Here is a 21175-nt window from a genome sequence, read left to right as displayed (position 1 = left end):
GTATGCATCACACAGCAGTTGTTAACTCAGGTCTGATCTTGTTGCAGCGGTACTGCTTATCTCCTTTCTTTCACCATCCCCATACCCCATGCATGGAATTACTTTGAAGCATATCTAACATCTGTATGTCCTTTCATTTTAGAGAAAGATCCAGAGGCTTGATCAGATGCAGGTTCAATTATTTGGCAAGACCATCTCATGTGTGACGTGTGCACTCTGACACTACCTCAAGGCCCGTAACATCTGGCTCTCTCTGCAGTGTTAATATTGATCAGGATTTAGGAAAGTCTGATTCATCTGGTATAAAGTCTTAATAAGCTTTATATCAGTTTTGTCAACCATTGATGATTGTCCATGTTCATAATGTTATTAGCGGAAAATAACATTTTGATTACATCTCACTCGTTGTGCTTGTTCAACATGTAGGTTATATGTATATCTTTCCAGTAAGTTGGGATCCTCTGGATGGTGGACAAATTAGTCTTTTTTCACAAGAGTCCTTTTCATTCATTAGCTTTGGAGTTTCGGTGTATTTTTGTTTTTTTGTAGGTCTGTATGCTCATTAGCTATAGACACAAGTTTCACTTTTGCTCAACTGCCTCCTACTGCGTGAAGAGGCAGTCTATTAATTCTCTAGCCTGCTTTGGTAAGATCTGCTGACTTCTGGGGGTATGATCTTCAGAGAATTAGTTGGTCCTGCTTTGAAAAATCTTTGAGTGCCACGTACATTTCTGATCTGCTTGGTAAGAATAAATGTTGCTCCTCCATCTGAGAGGATTTGGCTTTTCTTGTTAAATGGTTTCCCAGATATTGTAATGTCTTGGTATCATAACTATTTTTTCTTTTCCTATTCTGAAAAATGTTTTAAATTGAGAAGAAGGGTGACAATATTCCTTAATTCATGTCATGATTGGGTAATGGGGGAACTGGTGGGGTTTTGTGTGGCTGACTTACTATTAATACATTCACCTCTCCTAATTCCATCCATAGCTCCTTTCTGGTGGTATGTAGTGCTTGATAGTGTTATCCAAACCAGGGAAGATATTTGATGCTTTCCACATTTCTCACTCCATTCTTTTTCACCACAGTCTGTGTAGGGCTCATAACATATTTAAGAGGAAATTTAAAGTATAGGTCTTGGGTCTAAAAAATATTTAGGTGGTACTGAGACAACCTGGAGGAAGAAGATCAAGCTCCTAAGTCACTTGAATGTCATTGAATGTCATAAGCAAGTGGGCCTCCAATAGAAAATCCCAGGTAAAAAGACACCTTTTCTATGCTTCTGCCACTTCTTAGTTCACCTAAGAAAGCAGGTGTGATGGGGATTGTGATTTTTTCGTTGATTCCATATTCTATGTATAAACAATTATTTTCAGCTCGTCCCTTTAAACGCAGCAAAAGTTCTTTGACTTTTTCTTCTTTCCATACCTCTCCACTCTGCCACCAGGAATTAATGTCGTATGTCTTTTTGAAGCATTGATCAATTTTCCCCTTGTGAACAAGTCTGTTCATATTGTTACTTTTCCCGAGAAAGAAATATGCAGTTGGCTGCTTTGTACGATACATATGTTTATATTGCCCCCTGAAAGAAATTTGCAGCGACTGAGCATACTTTTCCATTTGTTCAGAATCTTGATTTAGTTGTTGGCTCTCTGGCCAGAATAAGAGGGAAGCTAGGAAATAAGGTTCTGAAAATCGATAAGTCAGTCCCACTTGTTGTAAGACTTCTCGAAGCTGATCTTTCAGTTTTTTAATTGGCTTCACTATTTTGGAGGTAGGTTTAATACAGTAGAGAATGATGTTGGCCAAGATGAAATTTTGCTTGTCCTTTGTCTGGATTGTGACAGTGCATTGTTCAAAGAGAAAAGTATATTTGCTCACTATATCTTCCATGGTGCTAACAGCATCTTCTTGACTTTTGATAAGATATTCCAAGAGCCCAGAAAACTTGTCTGCTTTTAAAACTGCTAAGCTTCTCCAATACAGCTCTACTTGAAGTGGCAAGCTAAGCTTTGATCTGAGATCACTGTTTTGTGATTCCTCTAAGGGGCCAAATATATCTGCATACTTCTTAAAATATGTAGCCACCTTTCTCCGAGTTTTGGACTCTTCATTTTGCTTAATGTTGTTCCTGGGTTTTAGAAGAACAAAATAATCATCAAAAAAATCAAAGGACTTTTTCAAAGAAAATTGCAAATTAGTTAGATAAGGAATAAAGCTTTTGAGGGCCAATTTAAATTCATTATTTGAATCCCCAGGAATATCACTAGTTCCTGATATAAAATTGATCATATCTCTTTTAGATAGTTCATTTTGATTGTCAAAAAAAGGAATGAGCTGGAGAATCTGTATCGCGTAGAACCCAACTTCTATCTCCCCTTGATAACCAGCAATATTGTAAGTATCATACCGCCTTTTTGACTTCTGATAAAACCTTTCCGTTGCTTCATCCTCCCTATCTTCACTTTGCTGTTGAGATTCTTTGAATGCATTTGAGGCATGTACTGCTAAATCCAAAAGATCAGTTAAATCATCAACTGAAATGTTCCTGTTTCTTCCATTACCCTCTAGCCACCATCTTATTTTACTTTTGTAGACTTGACCTAGTGTATCTGAGATGTAAGAATTGCTAGATTTTATCTTTTTTGCTTTATTTGCCCAAGATAGGGCGCTGGTAAAGTCCTTCTTTTTAATGTAGAAATGTCTTGCTAAGGCTTGGCAAATGAATGCATTTGAGTGGAACCGATGAATACCTTCAAGCAATACTGTTTCAACTGCCGGGTTCCCTTCATCTTTCTGTAAGGCTTCAATGAATGGGGAAAACCAAGTTCCTGTTTCACCTTCATGTTCATTGCGCTGCCTTGTGAGCAGCAGTGTCTGCATATCGTGGACAAATTTGTTTCTTCCCATACCACTATCATAGAACAAATTTTCTTTGAGCATATCCAGCATAATTTGACTTTTATCCAAATGATAGCTTGTCTTCAATTCTTCCAGTGAGCGCATAGCAATCAGACGGTGAATGATGCGCACTCCCTTGTAGGTCCCATGTTCCAGCACCTCTGTTTTTATCAGAATTGTTGTAGAGTAGGTGCCCATCTTGTCTTCAAATTTTTCTGTTCCCCAGAAAGCCTTCTTATTTGCAATTCCTAAGAAATTTTCGCAGTGTGATAGGGAAATGGTGGTATCAGGTACATATGAATTAAGAAGAGCCAGAAAAGAAAAGAGCTTTGCTTCCTTGGTGGAAATATTTTGTCCTTTCAGGATATTTCTGACCACATTTTCTATGTATTTTTTATCAAAATTGCTTTTCATGATCATGAAAGAATAAAAATCTTTAAAGTTTTTATGTTGCTCTTCAATTTTTTTCAGTTTAAGCTCAAAAGCTCTCTGATCGTTGTCAGATAGTTGTTGTATTAGGGCAACACCGTCTGAGGTCTTTGCACATTTTTTAGGATTCTGTGATCTTACACAATTTAGGATGATCACTAGAGTTTTCTCATATCGAATATACTTATTAGCTACAGCTGTTTGAATAGAGGCCTGCAGAAGATAGACATTATCTTGTTCTTCAAAATCATCAACAAGAAGCAGTACAGGTAAATATTCCTGATGGTTTGTTGTCCCATAGGTGATTAAATCAGTCACTTGTTTTCCAATGTCAGAAAAATCCGTTGTCTTATTTTTCAGCACAGCACATCTGAATTTCTTCCTTAGTTCCCAGAGAATATGCATAGCCAAGGTAGTCCCACCACAGCCTGGATGATGATACAGATGAAAAATTTTGACGCATGTTGGCTTACAAGAATCTCCCCAGTTTTGAATCTTTTCTTCAAGAATTGTGTATTTTTCCCTTTTGACAAAAGGCGAAGAATAGTTTTCAGAAGAAAAGTAGAAGTTCCACCAGGATACTTTACCACCTCGATAGAAGTCTTCCTCTTTGGATGCTATGAATTCACGAAATTTATCTTTGTCCTTCTCTAAGAGTGTACCTTCACATTCATTTTCACAAAGAATTTCCAGAGCAGTCATAGTATCTTCTTCCCTTTTCAGAAGGACAGTAGATGAACCAATAGATGGCAAAAATCTCTTTAAAGATTTAGTCACAGATTTTACTTTAAGAATGGTGCCATTTATCTCTTCAAGACTTAAAGCAGAAATACATTGGCCTGATAATTCATCTTGTTGTTTTGTTAATCTTGCTTCAAGTAGATCTTTCCATCCCTGACATATGTGTGAGTTAACACAAATGCATAATATATTTTCCATTCCTTTGAGATCTTGGTAGAAAGCACAGAAGGTCTCGATGAGGGGGTCTCTTGGGTCATCCACGGAGGAGAGTAATAGAAATACCACTAAAAACTTCCCTCTTGGCATTATGTCTTCATGTGTAAGAAATGAAATCAATTTCCTGACTTCAGATGCTTTTTCTCTTTGCCAGGAACTTGGATCTAAGGGTTTATATTTTTCACTGTCAAGGTCTAACCTGCCATTGCAGAAAATCCAGCTGGGTTGTTGATAAAGATTCAGACTAGAAATCTTCTCATATGGTGTGGTTGTCCCGTCCAGATACTGACTTGGCAAGTGAAGGTTTGCTACTCGGCTTTCTTTGTAAACATTGACTACCCCCTTGCTCACCGATTCAGGGTCAAACTCCAACACAGCAAACCATTTAATTTCCTTTAGGAAATCTAAATGTTTTATTTGATTTGGGTGACATTTATTTGTTACAAGAATGTACCATTCATAGTATGAATTATCTAACAAATCCTGATTTCCTGTCAACAATTTAATAAGTTTTGGTCCCTCACTCTCTTTTTTCTTTGTTTTTACTCTGCATTTTTCTTCTGCTTCTTTTCTCGACTGTGCAAGTGTTTTTAAATTTAATTTAAATTCTTTGAAATCTGTACTTTTTTTCATGATGTCTGTAGAACTGGCTCCATTCCGGACAAAGACTGAGAATTTTGATCCTTGTTCCCATTTTTTGTTGTAATTTTGCATTTTAATCTGGAAATAATCATCTTCACATTCAGAGTATTTTGGAATGACATCCACTTCAATAACAAATCTGTCAGATGGAATACTGTTTGGAAGTAAAACTTCTACAAATCGTGGCTCCCGAATGCAATTTTTTGCTTTCTGGACCTGATGGTCTTCAAAATACTTGTAGATCATCTTATTGAAGTGATCAATGAGGGCTTCCTTGGTGACATGGGTGAGTTCCACACCAACAATCTTTCCATGGGGTTTGTCTTTGACTCCAAGATGAATGGTACCATTGGTCCGTGAATTCATACAAGCTGAGGCAAATCGGAAAACTTCATTGCTAAATTTCATCTTAGCATCCTCTTCTGTTTTTGTATCTGTGTAGGCTTTGAATTCATGTATTGGATCGATGAGATTGAGTGGTCCTGTTTCAGGCTGCAGACAAAAATTCAGTTTGTAACGATACGGATCACTGAATTCATCAAAAGGGTATGATACACATGTCAGTTCTGTGGATGGCTGCTTTTCCTTTGCATCATCTATTTCATCTTCCATGGACTCATTTTTTAGTGACTTAGAATCTTTAGTAACTGTACTCATTGTAGAGGCATTAGCCATATCTGATTTCCGTTTATTCTTTTGTTTTTGCTTTGAAGCTTCTTCATTTGCCTCCTGAATCGAAGTTAGGGTTTTCGGAACATTTTTACTGTCTGTTTTCCTCTTACAGGCCTGAACAGGATCTTCAGAAGATGTTTTCTGCAATTCTTTGAATAGATGTTCTATTTGGATAGCTGGTCCATGTGTTATGCCCATATCAACGAGGTGACTTTTAGTTAACAACTTCAAGATTTTTCCAGTCACATCTTGTGCAGTCAAGATTTCCCTGTGCTTTTGGTCAATTTCATGACTTTCTAACCACCGATTTACATCCTCTTTTGTCCAGTCATCTGTGTTTTTTGGCAGGTTCGGTTGCACTGCCATTCTGATACCTGTATACAGAAAAAGAAAAATGATTTAGTATTTTTATAAGTAAATTTTAAATACTCAATTTTTCAATAGGTAATATGTATGTCTTACACAGTTTGAAAAGTTTCCTCGCTAATGGTTGTATGCTGCAATGTCTGTTAGCTATATTATTATATCATATTCGATATTGTTATAGAAAATAAGAGAAACAAAGCATATATGAAACTTATGAAACTAAATACAGAAAGATGTATGAAATAAGGAGAATACATGAAACGAAGTATAGAAGCAAGTAGCTTGTGAAACATTTTATGATAGGTATAGATACAGTAAACAGAGCATATGAGTGTTACACATGAGACTGGAATGGGAGGGCTAAATAGATATTAAATATTCATGAGGCACTTGAAGCACTTGATGTTGTTGAGGTCTTAATTGGGTCACTCATTAGTGACACCATTCTGATCCTTTGTATCCTCTACTTAAGAAACGTAAATAAAATCCAGTACAGCTTCTCAGGCTAATTGATGAGCTATAGCTGTGGTCAGACATACATGTAACTCTGCATCTCTGATTAGAGCATGTGTATGCCATTGACTCAGGGCATCTTCTATCAGTTGATTCTCCTTGGACAGACTTCAGAGTGTGTTACCCATCTCTTTCCCCATTTTTTGTTGTGCATTTTAGTTGATTTAATAAGGAATGTACCTTAAACATCTTAACTTAATGTGTGAAGGGCTCTGTTCCATGATTTCTTGGACAGCTTGCTAGGTAGTGAACTTGGAGGCTACTATTATATTAAAGTAATTTTTTACATAATAATTGGTAATAGCTGATTCTTGGGCAATTAAAAAAAATGGCATTACTATTTGGTCTGCAAATTGGCAGAGTACTCTCTGGTAAATTAATGGCAATCTGGGTTACAGAAATATAGCTATGTTTAGAAAAAACAAAATCCAAATAATGATAGTCAGTTTTAAGTACAATTAAAATGTGAGCCATTCCAATGACTCTATCATGGGAGAAATCAAATTAACAGAGGTGATATGCCTGAGGAATTATAACACATAGATTATGTAGGCCCACTTCCATAAAATAATATATATAAATATTACCTCCCAGTGGTAGACACAAATTCAGGATTAGGATTTACCTTCCCTTCCAGACACAAAGAAGCCAGAGCAATGGTTCAAGGTTAAAGCTATTGTTTTGTTTTTATTAGTAACTTCTATATGCATAGAAATTGAATAAAAGTATATATCTTACAGCTATGTTAATACAAAATAGGCAAGGATATGCAAAATTGATGGAAATTTTACTCTGTTACAACACTATGGCAATGAGAAACCTAGAAGATTTAATGCCTTCTGATAAAGTGAATTAGATTTAATTTCAGTAATTTGGCCTACAGAAATTAAGAAGCTCAAATTTAAAGGGATCTCGGAAGAGAAAAAAGAGTGTAGGAGGTAAAAATGCTTTAGGTGTACCAATCTTTAAGCCCCTTTTTGAAGTGCTGGCAGGCAACACTTTCTTTGTGAAGCCCTCCCCCCACCCAGCCTGCAGGCACAGGTAGGTGCCAAACCTGAATGCTCCATCAACATGGTTAACACCATAACCCTGCCCTGGTGACCTGAGACCCCCATTCCACCCAACTCATGACCAGCCAGAATCTTTTTCAGCGGCAGGTCCACTCAGCTCACCCTGCAGACTTTCCTAAAATCTCTCAAAGATTCACAAACCCCAAACAAGCAGCGTCAGGCCTTGGTGTGCCCCATACTTCTTGCTAAGAGGCTCCAAGCCCTGCACTAGTGGTAGCTGGCCTCAGTTCACAGCTGTGCCTCTCTCAGGTGCCTCTAAGCCCAGAACAGGTGGTAACCACATGCAGATCATTTTATAGCTCCTATTAGGTGGCCCAGGGCTGGGCACAGGCAGTAGCTGACTTTGGCCTGCACCAGAATCCCCTCCCAGGAGGCTGCAGAACCAACATACCAGGTGGTAGGCTTTAGACCACACCAGGGCACCACCCAACTAGCTCTACAAACAACACATTCAAAGGGTGGATCTGGCAGGCACCAGTGCCCTACTAAAGTGAATCCTGATGCATGGGGTCAGCCCTTGCACAACAGCTTGTCTGCTATTGTCATGACCATTCCTCAGCCAGTGAGCCTGACGGTCAGTCTGTCTCACTGACATCACAACAGCAGTCAAGGCTCAACTACAAGAGGATACACAACCTACACAAGGGACACCCTTAGAGCACCTGGCTCAGGTGACCAGGGAGACTACTACTGGACTCCACAGGACATCTACTATATAAGGCCACTCTGTCAAGACCAAGAACTACCTAATACATAGAAACAAACACAGGAAGGCAGCCAAAATGAGGAGAAAAAGGAACATTTCCCAAATTAAAAAATAGGACAAAACCCTCGAAAAATAAGTGTGAAAAAATAGAGACAAGCAATTCACCAGATACAGAGTTCAAAACACTGGTTATAAGGATGCTCAATGAACTTAGGCAAAGAGTACATGGTCTCAGTGAGAACTTCAACAAAGAGATAAGAAACATAAAAAAGAACCAGGCAGAAATGAACAATACAATAGCCGAAATGAAGAATACATTAGAGGGGATCAACAGTAAATTAGATGAAGCAGAGGATCAAATCAGCAATTTGGAAGAAAATGTAGCAGAAAACACCCAATCAGAACAAAAAGAAAAAAATAATTAAAAAAGAAAATGAAGATAGTTTAAGGGACCTCTGGGGGAACGTCAAGCCTCCCAATATTTGTATCATAGAGGTGACAGAAGGAGAGGAGAAAGAGCAAGGAATTGAAAACCTATTTGAAGAAATAATGACAGAAAACTTTACTAACCTGGTGAGAGAAATAGACATAAAAGTCCAAGAAGCACAGAGAGTCCCAAATAAGATAAACCCTAAGAGGCCCATACCAGGACATATAATTAAAATGCCAAGGTTAAAGATAGAGAATCTTAAAAGCAGTTAGTTACCAACAAGGGAGCTCCCATAAGAATGTCAGCTGATATCTCAACAGAAACTTTGCAGACCAGAAGGGATTGGTAGGAAATATTCAAAGTGATGAAAAACAAGGACCTACAAGTACCTTTGAAGACTATCATTTAGAATTGAATGAGAAATAAAGAGCTTCCCAGACAAAAAAAATCTAAAGGAATTCATCACCACCAAGCCAGTATTACAAAAAAATGTTACAGGGACTTCTTTAAGAAGAAAAAGAAAGGTAAAAAATATGAACAATAAAATGCCAGTAACTACATATCAGTAATTACTTAAATGTAAATGGATTAAATGCTCCAATTAAAAGACATAGGGTGACTGAATGGATAAGAAAACAAGACCTATACATATGCTGCCAACAACACATCCACTTCAGATCAAAAGACACATGTAGATTAAAAGTAAAGGGATGAAAAAAGATATTTTGTGCAAATTGAAATAAAAAAAAAAAAAAAAGCTGAAGTAACAATACTTATATCAGACAAAATAGCCTTTAAAAAGAGACACACAGATCAATGGAACAGAATAGAAAACCCAGAAATAAATCCACACCTACTTGGTCAATTAATCTATGACAAAGAAGGCAAGAATATACAACGAGGTAAAGACTACTTAATAAATGGTGCTGGGAAAACTGGACAGACACATGCAAAAGAATGAAACTGGATCACTTTCTTACACTGTATACAAGAATAAACTCAAAATGGGTTAAAGACTTAAATGTAAGACCCCAAACTATAAAACTCCTAGAAGAAAACATAGGAAGTAAACTGTTTGACATTGCTCTTAGTAATATTTTTTTTGGCTATGTCTCCTCAGGCAAGGGAAACAAGAAAAATAAACCAATGGGTGTACTTCAAACTAGAGTTTTTTCACAGTGAAGGAAGCCATCAACAAAATGAAAAGACAACCTGTTGAATGGGAGAAGATATTTGCTAATGATACATCTGATAAGGGGTTAATATCCAAAAAATGTAAGGAACTCATACAACTTAACACTAAAAAAATAAACAATCCAATTAAAAAATGAGCAGAGGACCTGAATAGATATTTCTCCAAAGAGGACATACAGATGGCCAATAGATATATGAAAAGATGCTCAATGTCACTAATCATTAGAGAAAGGCAAATTAAAACCACAATGAGATATGACCTCACTCCTGTCAGAGTCCCTATCATCAATGTCAACAGACAACAAGTCTTGGCAAAGATGTGGAGAAAAGGGAAACTTGGTGTACTGTTAGTGTGATTGTAAGTTGGTGCAGCCACTATGGAAAGCAATATGGAGGTTCCTCAAAAAATTCAAAATAGAACTACCATATGACCAAGCAATTCCACTTTTGGGCATTTATCCAAAGAAACCCAAAACACTAATTCAAAAAGACATATGCACCCTTATGTTTATTGCAGCATTATTTACAATAGCCAAGATACGGAGGCAACCTAATTGTCCATTGATAGACAAATGGATAAAGAAAATGTGGTACAGATATATAATGGAATATTACTCAGCCATGAAAAGAATGAAACCTTGCCATTTGTGACAACATGGATGGACCTAGAGGGTGTTATGCTAAGTGAAATGAATCAGACAGAGAAAGACAAATACCATATGATTTCACTTATACGTGTAATCTAAACAACAAAATAAAGGAACAAACAAAACAAACAGACTTATACATAGATAAAAGAGCAAACTGATGGTTGCCAGATAGGAGGGGGGTTGGGAGGATAGATTAAAAAGGGAAGGGAATTACATTGTACAAATTTGCCAGTTATAAAAATAGTCCCAGGGATATAAAGTACAGCGTAGGGAATATAGTCAATAATGTGTTAACTCTGTGTAGTGTCAGATGAGTACGGGACTTATTGGGGTGATTACTTGATAAGTTATATAAATGTCTAATCACTATGTTGTACACCTGAAACTAATATAATATTGTATGTCAATTGTAACTAAAAATTTTAACAAGTTTTAGGAAAAGAACCAAAAGAAGTGGCTAGAGGAGCATGCTGTCCACAATTGCTCATAGGCACCTGACGATTATCCTCTCACGGCTAGAGTTCAAAAATTAAAGGGGATCCACATGTTCAGTATGTTTATGATGGGGATACTCAATGTCATGTGATCTTTTAAAAGGGAAAAATATATATCACGAACAAATTTTGGAGATAATTAGCCTGGGATTGGCTGAAATTCTGATACTAAACTGAGGGATTTGTTAAACTGAGAGTTTGGAAGAAAGAACAAATAAATAAAGTAAGCCCCTTTTGTGGGACTACATCAAACTTAAAACTGTGCATCAGAGGACACAATTAACAGAATTAAAAGGCAAGCTATGGAATGGAAAAAAATATTTACAAGTCATATCACTGATATGATAATATCCAGCATATAGTAAAAACTCTTACAACTCAACAACAAAACAAATAACCCACTTTAAAAAAAAAGGGGGGCAATAGACTTGAATAACCATTTCTCCGAAGAGGACATACAAATGACCAATAAACATATGAAAATATGCTTAACATCACTAATCAGTAGAGGAACTCAAACCGAAACCACAATGATACATCATTTCATATCTCTTATGATGACTACTAAAAACAAACACAAAAACCACGCTGAAAATAACAATTATTGGCGAGGATGTGGAGAAATCGGAAGGAAATTCTTGTGCACTGTTGAAATGTAAAATGGTGCAACCTACATGACTTACTCTAAAATAATGGTTAAAAGAAGTTCTCTAAACAGAAACTAAATGATCAGAGAAAGAACCTTGGAACATTAGGAAGGAAAAAAAACATGATAGGCAAAAATATTGGTATATATGATAGACTTTCTCCTCTTTGGTTTTCTAAATTATGTTTGATTGTTGAAGTACTATGTGATATGGTTCTAAATATATGTAGTAGAAATATTTAAAATAAGTATATTATAAGTGGGTAAGATAATGGGATATATGGGAAGAAAGATTTCCACACTTCACTCAAACTGGTAAAATAACACTATTAGACTGTTATAAATTATATGTATATAATGTAACATTTAGAGCAACCAGTAGTAAAAATAATACACTCAAAAACACTAGATAAAAATGGAGTTGTAAAAAGTTTTTGTTAATGCACAGGAAATCAGGAAAATAAGAGAGAGAAATTAAAAATAGAGAACAAACAGAAACAATAAGTGGTATTTAAGTGCATATATTAGAAAAAACGAAAAGTCTCAAAACAATAATCTAAGCTCTTACCTGAAAAACCTAGAAAACATTGAAAAACAAAAGCAAAGTAAGCCAAAAGCAAGCAGAAGGAAGGAAATAATAAAGAGCAGAAATTGATTAAATAGAAAAAAGAAATATATTGGAGAAAGCCAATGAAACAAAGATTTCCTTCCTTGAAAAGATCAGTAAAATTCACAAACCTCTAGCAAGACTGCAAAAGAATAAAAAAGAGAAGACACATTTACCAATCTCAGAAATGAAACAGTGGATATGAGTATAATTTGAAACCTTTCAGACATCAAAAGGGCAATAAGGGAATATGATGAGCAACTTCATGCACATAAATTTGACAACTCAAATGAAACGGACCAATTCCTCAAAAAAACACAAACGTTTACAACTCAGTAAGAAATAGATCATTTGAATAGTCTCATAACTTGAAAGAAAACTGGATTTTTTAATTAAAAAAAAATATCTCCCCCCACATCTCCAGGCCCAGACAGAGTCACTGGAGAATGCTACCAAACATTTAAAGAATTAACACTGATTCTACACAATCTCTTCTGAAAAAATAGTGAAAGAGGGAATACTCTCCAATTCATTTTCTGAATCTGGTATTATCCTGATAGCAAAACCCTTGCAGACCCAGCCTCCCCGTGGGCTCCCATGGACCCAGGCTCTGCCCACCCCAGTGCCAGGCCAGTCCATGAGGCCGCTGGCTCCAGGCAGGCTCCTGCAGATCCAGGCTCCCAGGGCACCTCATTGCCAGGCCAGCTCCTACAGACCCAGACTTTCTACTTACCCCAGTGCTGGGCTGGGCCCCAGGGACTCAGACTCCAGACTGGCTCCCATGGACTAAGGCTCTCAGTCTGCCCCAGCCTCCAGGCTGGCTTCCAAGGACCTAGCCCCGCCAAGCACCAGGCTGAATGATAATAATGATAATAATAACAAAAGACAACAGATAACAAGTGTTGGTGAGGATATGGAGAAAAGGGAACCCTGGTACGCTGTTGGTGGGAATGCAAATTTATACAGCCGTTATGGAAAAGAGTGTGGAGATTACCCCCAAAATTAAAAATAGAACTATATATGATCCGGCAATCCCACCTACGGATATATATCAGAAGGAAATGAAATCCATATCTCAAAGAGATATCTGCACTCCCATGTTTGTTGTAGCATTTTCACAATAGCAAGATATGGAAACAACCTAAGTGTCCATCAAAAAAAGAACAGATAAAGATGTGCTACATTAGGTTGGTGCAAAAATAATTGCGGTTTACAAGGTTAAAAATAATTGCAAAAACTGCAATTACTTTTGCACCAACCTAGTATATGCAACGGAGTATTATTCAGCCATGAGAAAGAAGGAAATCCTGCCACTGGTGACAACATCGATGGAACTGCAGGATATTATACTAAGTGAAATAAGCCAGAAAGAGAAAGACAAATACTACATAATCTCATTAATATGTAGATTCTAAAAAAAACCCAAAAAACAAAAGTCACACTCATAGGACAGTGGCTACCAGGGGTTGGAGAGGGAAGGGATGAGCAGATAGATACTGGTCAAACTCTACAGATTTGCAGTTATGTAGGATGACTGTCTAGAGACCTAATGTACAAGCTAATGATTATACTTAACAACACTGCCTCGAACACTGGAAATATGCTAAGAGAATAGATTTCAGGAACACTCATCATAAAAATAAATGGTAACTATATGAGGAGTGATATATTAATTAGCCTGACCATAGTAGTCATTTAATATGTTTATGTGTATTAAATCATTATGTTCTATACCTTAAATATATACAATTTTTATTTAAAAATGCTACATTTGAAAACTTGTAAGATACAGTGTCAACAATACTTGGAGAAAGTACTATATATAGCCTTAAATGCTTTTATAAAACTAGAAGAATGACTGAAAAGCATAAACTAAATGTCAATTTAATAAGTTCAAAGAACAACAGAATAAAGCAGAAGGAAGTAGAAGGAAGGGAAGGAGGGAGGGAGAGAAGGAGGGAGGGAGGGAGGGAGGGAGGGAGGGAGGGAGGAAGGGAGGGAGGGGAAAATAAAGATAAAAGCAGAAATCTATGAAATAGAAAACAAAGTTACAACAGAGAGAATCAAAGAAATCTAAAACTTGTTGAAAAGAGTAACAAAATTGACACACCTGTGGGAAGAGTAACCAAGAAATAAAAGAGATGTCAAAAATACACTCTATCACATGCTGTAAATTTGAAGACTGAAGGGAACTAACCAAATTCTTTGGAAAATGTACGTACCAAAACCGACTCAAGAAGACATGGAAGGAGCAACACTTCCCGGTGTGATGTAGTAGATCATGGCAGGCCACCAATACTCCCACTTCAACAACTAGAAAAAATCAGATAAATTACAAAACATATTTTTGAAGTTATCACAGAGTTTTAGATGGACTTGATGACAAAGACTAGTTGAACTAAAATTCCAGAGAGGGAAGATCCCTTCCTAGGTAAGCTTTGAGGCATTTGCTGATTCTGGGCTTGGACTGAGGACTAGACTTGGCCTATTAGCAGGAAGAGAAACCAGTGTGGCTTTTGACAGTCACATGGATGGATATGATGAATTGGAATCTGAAAGTGATCCAAAATCTTCAATTATCATGGAAATGCAAAGTAAAACTACGAGATAATACTGCATAGCTTGCAAAATGGCTAAAATTAAAGTCTGACAGTACCAAATGTGGATGATGTGGTGGAGTCAGTAGAACTCTCATGCATTTTTGGTGGGAATATAAATTGTTTCAGTCACCTTGAGAAACTATTTGGTAGTTTTAATGAAGTTAAATGTGCTAGTAACAATAGAAAACATATCATAGGATTCCATTTATATGAAGTTCAAGAACAAGCAAAACGAATCTGTTGTAGTAGAAGTCAGAAGAGTGGTTACTTTTTAGAAGGGAGATGCATTCTGGGAAGTGACTCGAGGAAAACTTCGGGAGTGATAAAAATATTTCGTGAAAATTAAGAGAGAGTTCTCATGCACAACCCCTTGTAGTTTACATAACTAGAAAGAAAGAAGATTTCTTCCCTGCTTGTCTCAGCAACAGCAACAGCCTTTTGCTCACTGCCAGAAAGAAACTGCCACAACCTTGTGCTTTGGTTTCCCTCCCCAATATCCTCCAAGAACCCCCCAAAAGATAACCTCCCTTTTGTCTCTTTAGACTTGCCTCTTTGGGATTGCCATAGTTCGCGTATCCCGAATTGCAATTCATCTATGTTACCCAAATAAACTCATTTGGTGCTTGATAACCTTTATTGTTTAATTTTTAAGATTAATACTTTTTATCTTCATCTGGTTAGTGGTTACACTGATGAACACATAAAAATGTCATAGAGCCACTCCCTTAAGATTTGTTCATTTCATTTAAATTGTATTGCATTTAAAAAGCCAAGGATGCCTCCAAAATACATGATAAACAGATGAATAAAATAAAAGAGGTTACTTGCATAGAAAGAGATGATGGTACGTTACCAATCAAGAATAATGATTAATTCAATTCTGGGCATTGAAGTCTGAAAGTTTTGCTAGAGGTTTATTATTGCGGCCTCAGATTGTGGATTAGCGTTTGGTTTTATATGCCACTGTTGATTCATACTGGTGTCATAGTTGTCTAAAACCTGACTCCACTTTCCTCTGATAACTCTGCTGAATCAGTTTTATGTTTCCGTCTGCTAAGCCACATCTACTCCACCCTGTCAAAGTACAGCTCACTTCTCTTTGCACCTCACCGTGGTAACACCTAAAGCGTGGGGCAGCCCCACCATTCTGCCGCTGGCTGTGTTCAGGCTCCCGAGACTTCAGACTTGCAGTTCTCTTGCCACATCTCTTGCCATATCTCTTGCCACTTCTCCTGAGGTCTCCCTGACTTCCAGTCACAGTTATACAAACTCAGCCCTTGCCTCCTCAGTGATACCTCAAAAACCAGATTATGAGACTGAGTGGTGAATTAGTTGGATTATTTGATTTATGCCTGAGCTGCATACCACATACATGTAAAAACATAAAGCCAGGTGGGTGGGGACCTGGGCCTGAATGTTTGGTTGGGAATGTGAGCAAATTAAAAAGGAATGACTTTTGACTATTGTCTCTACCAGATTATGGATCTTTCAGTGATGATTGAAACAGTTTGCACTTTCACACTGCTTCCTTTAAAGCCTTTAGCTGTGCCTTTCAATAACTTACTTTAAAAAAAATTGTTGAAGATGCCATTCTGAGAGAATATACACAAGAGGCATGATTTCTATCTCACATCTGTGTTTTCCCCATTTACACCTCTGTTCAGAGGTATTTCATATATTAATGATTTCTTTATACCCTCCTTGTTCCAAAGTGGTTTTTAGATCATTCAGAAAATGATACAGGATCACACATATATGAAAACCCTTCGGTTTAGAAATCAGGGGGAAGGCTAATTAGGGGGATGACAGGTTTAGAAATCAGGGGGAAGGCTAATTAGGGGGATGACAGGAAGGGGAAAATGAAGCCAGGAATAAAGTTAGTGCCTACAATAACTGTTTTCAATTGTATATACTTTACTAGAAGTGGCCTGAAAATTCAGTTCTGAGTTGCTCAGCAACTAATATAAAAAAACAACAACAATTTGTTACAGGATCAAACCCACATATATTGACTAACTGTAGGGTTTGTCAGCTTTTCTAAGGAGAGTTGAAGGTCAGGTCTTTATTTGGAAATGTAATCTCCTTGCATTGCCTTGTTCCTTGCTTTGGAGGAAATCAGACATAAACCTGTGATACTTAGCAGGAACAAAAAGCTGCCTTAATTTCAAGGACTTCCTGTAGCAGTCCATCGGTCTCTCTCTTTGTCTGTCTGTGTGTCTGTCTGTATATAACACCTGACACGAATATCTGAGAAGCTATAGTGGAGTTTTATTTTCTGGCAGTTGCCTACTTCTTAGAGTAGATGGTGGAAGGTATCTTTGATTGATGTAAAGTACATCTTTAAATTTTCATTATATATTTTTTTCTGAAGATACTGCTAATGCCTTGGGGGATTTCATCAATAAAAGTGCCTTTAGTTTACAATTGCATTTTTTATGATATGTTGTGACTCATTTTTTCAACTAATATAAAAGCAGACTCCTGTTACAGCAATGAATAGACTAGAATTTCTAGGCTTAAAATATTATTTTTGGTTTTGGGGTATATTTCAATTTTCTAATTGAAAAGTAGATTCTTTCCTACTCAATAAAATGCTGCTATAGATTGTAATAATAACATTAATAATATTGTACTTACCCGATTGTCTTGCAAATTTCTTCTACATAAAAGGCGAAAATCATGTATTTTGGTGCAGGAAGTATCTAAATTCTGTGTTTTCTTCTTCCTCTGATGTTAGAGAACAAAAATTTTCTTACGGTTTTTATGAACGTATTTCCTGCTTTTACCTCAGTCTGCCCTCTAATTGGCTTAGAAACAACAGGATGTGTCAGAAATGAGTGTTGAAAACAGGCTGGTAGGGAGAGGAATCCTGCAGTCTGCTTTTAGTTTCATTTTCCTGGATCTGAGTTTACAGAAGTGATTTTTTTCTCTGTGAAATGCTTTTTTTTTTTTTTTTTTTTTTGTAAGCCATTACCCTGCCAACGTCTGGTCTGTTTGGTTAAAATCCAAAGGTTTCACATCTGTTCTTTGCTTGAGAGTTTTGAGGACTGCTGAGAGCCCTGTCGTCTTGGCTACAGACGAACTCTGGGATAGGCTAAGTGGCTCCCTTGGGAATACTGGTTTTCACTGCTACTGGGAGCCTGGTGGAGCTCCCAGTAGGAAGCAGCCTGTGTTGGTATTTCACTGGCCTTCCAGGGTGGACTAACCATCCCTCTCTGTCTTCCTAAAGTATAAAGGAAAGGCTTTCTGAGAGTCCTTTCGAGCTCTCTGCAAATGGTACAGGCCTCTGGGTTCCTTCTGTAGGGCAGGCTGGGATTAGAGGCCCCCCCATGGCCACGTTGCAGGGATTTATCTTTTTAAGGTTAGTCTCAGGGCCAGGTAGAGAACTGCCCCAGTGAGAGCCACACAAATAGTTAACATTGAGAAAAACAACAACCAGTAAGTGCTAAGCTTATTGTGTGTGCTCAACTAGCTTTTGGTTTTCGCATTCCACAGTTGAGTTGCACAGGTTTTTATCTGGTTCTTAAACATTTATTGGGCACTTTATATGTACCAGGCAATGTTCTAGGTACCTTATATTAACTTTTTTTTGCTCTTCACAACAGTCCTTTGAGGTAGATCCTATTATTACTCCGTTTTACAGCTGAAGAAACTGAGGCACAGAGATGTTAATGTGACGTATATATGTTTAAATGTGTATATATATAAACATATATATGTATATACACACATGTATCTCTATTTCTATTTCCTATTGGTTCTGTTTCTCTGGAGGACCCTGACTAATATGACCAGGAAACAAATGGCTAGACAGGCCTAAATAACCCACACCCCAATTTAGATATAGAACATATCTGTTATGACATGTCCTCCCCAGTCACTCCTAACTTCCTCCTGATTTTTTTTTTGCACCATAGATCAGGTTTACCTGAACCAGGTGTACATGGAGTCATATTGTACATACTCTTCTGTGACTGCCTTCTTTTATTCAACAAAATGTAATTGAGGTTGGTCCCAGTGCTGCATGTATCAGTAGCTTTTTCATTTCCGTTGCTGAATAGTGTTCTGTTTTGTCAAATTAACCCAATTTACCTATTCAGTTTCCTTGAAGTAGACATCTGAGTTATTTCAGTGTTTGGCAGTCCTGCATAAAGATGCTATGAGTATTTTTGTACAAGTCTTTTTGTGGACACATGTCTTCATTTCTCTTAGATAAATACCTTGGGATGGAATTGCTAGATCAAATAGGTGTGTGTTTAACTTTATAAAAAACTGTCAAGGTTCTGTTGAAATTTGTACCAGAAGCAATACTCTTTAAGGCGTGGTGAGTCTCTGTGTCAGGCCACTGTGTGAGTCAAAATGAAATCAGGAACTGATGTTATCTCGCTTGTCCTGTTCAGGAATAAGGAATTAGTGATACTTAGCACCTTGGTATCAATGGTCTGAGGGCCTAGGCATGCAATTTCTACCCCTTTCCCCACATCTGTGAGGAACAGGTGATTTTGTTTAATTGGTACTCATAATACCTGAACTGGTGTTAGAATGTCTAGTATGTTCTCACCATCTTAGGAGTGGTCAGATGTGGCAGACATTAGCAAATGTTTATATTTTTACAATATCTATAATGAATATTATTTCAAAACTCCCAGGATGAACCAGCAAAATGAATCTGCTTCATCCACATTGAGTGGGCAGTTAGAAATTTAATACAATTGGTTGAAAGAATGCGGTAAGGTGACATTATGAGGGTAACCAATGGATATTGTTTCCTATCAGCCAGATCTTGCTCCTTTTCACACAATTGAGATACCTTTTAAATAATAGCAGACCACATGGATATTTCTTGTAAACTCTCTAGCTATAACTAATTTTTCTTTCTGGACGGACCTATAAATCGTATGCCATGCCTCACTTTGAGTGCTACCTTCCATTTTTCTAAGACTATGAGAATAAGTTGAATCTTCCTGTGACTATTTATGCCCAATACACATCTTCAATTTTTTAGCACTAATGAGGCTCCTTGAAGAGCCGGCTCCCTTCAGGACCTGGCTTGTGCCTTATGAGCATCAGATACAACATTGTCAACTGTCTACCCTGGAAGGCCCAACTTCCTCACAAGGACTAGGCAGAGTCTCTATTACACAGAATATTAAAAAAAAAAAGAAGATCAGTTAGACTCAGACCATACAGGTATGCGTTATTTACCCGAGGGTTATTCAGTTTTAAGCAGAGACCTTTGACCTTTGGCATCTCTTTAAAAATGTCTTTTCTTCAAATACCATATGATCTCACTTATATGTGGAATCTAAAGAAGAGAATAAGTGAATGAACTAATCAGAAACAGTTTCGGAGACATAGAGGAAAACCTGAGGGTTGCTAGATGGGCGGGGGGGGGGGTAAGGGGAGAAGGTGAGAGGATTAGAAAGCATAGTCGGTAACCACAAGATTGCCACAGGGTTACAAAAGTTAATTTGGGGAATATAATCAATAATGTTGTAAAGATTTTGTAGGGTATCCAATGGACACTTGTCTCATTAGGGAGACCACCTCAGGGATGATGTTGATGCCTGATCACTGCACTGTACACCTGAAGCTGAACAATAATGAATGTGACCTACAAGTTTATATATATATATATATATATATATATATATATATATATATATATATATATATATATACATATATATACATATATACATGTATACACTTGCATATATATATGTATACACACTTACAAGAAGTGGAGTGCAGCATTAGGAATAGAGACAGTGGAAATGTAATGGCTCTGTGCAATATCAGAGGGATAGTGGATGGGGGGAGGGGGGTTGACACAGTGTGAGCGATATAAATGATAAACGTCTAAGTATTACTTTGTTTTGTGCACATGAAACTAATAAAAAAAATAAAAATAAATAAATAAAAATGTCTTTTCTTGTTACATTTCTCTTTGTTAAGAGTGTGTTTGGTAACTTTAAGTACTAATCACATGATTATAACGCCCACATTGGGTGTATATTTCATATCATAGGTATTTCCAAACTAATATAGCAGTTATCCCTTCAGAAGGTACCAAGCTTAATGTAAGTTTAATTTTCGCTAATCAGTCTCTTGGTTTACCTCTCTCTTTAGTCCTATGCTTTGAGGAAATATTGAGAATATTGTTCATATGGGAAAATAGAAGGATCGTTTCCCAAGGGATTTGCTGATCTGAAGGGCCTGTATTTATCTACCCTTGCGGAGCTATTGTAATGAGGTAGAAGCCAACGATGTTTAAAAATATTCTGGCTCTTAGCTC

General features: G+C 37.1%; 1 protein-coding gene across 1 annotated transcript; it reads right to left on the bottom strand.

Annotated features, from left to right (window-relative positions):
* Nucleotides 1–1073: 1073 nt before the first annotated feature.
* SAMD9 (sterile alpha motif domain containing 9) lies at nt 1074–17775 on the bottom strand. Its single transcript, XM_019729706.3, has 3 exons — nt 17515–17775; nt 14500–14590; nt 1074–5975 (listed from the first exon to the last, which is right to left on the bottom strand). Exon 3 carries the CDS (start codon nt 5965–5967, stop codon nt 1213–1215), a length of 4755 nt encoding a protein of 1584 aa, XP_019585265.3. The 5' UTR covers nt 5968–5975; nt 14500–14590; nt 17515–17775; the 3' UTR covers nt 1074–1212.
* Nucleotides 17776–21175: the final 3400 nt, after the last annotated feature.

Source organism: Rhinolophus sinicus, chromosome 4 (genome assembly GCF_057876585.1).
Source record: "Rhinolophus sinicus isolate RSI-liver-muscle chromosome 4, RSI-T2T, whole genome shotgun sequence".
Lineage (NCBI taxonomy): Eukaryota > Metazoa > Chordata > Mammalia > Chiroptera > Rhinolophidae > Rhinolophus > Rhinolophus sinicus.
This window is presented reverse-complemented; position numbering and strand designations above follow the sequence as displayed.

Coding starts and splice junctions, on each gene's coding strand:
- SAMD9 (XM_019729706.3), bottom strand. CDS start 5,967: ATGGCAGTGCAACCGAACCTGCCAAAAAACACAGATGACTGGACAAAA.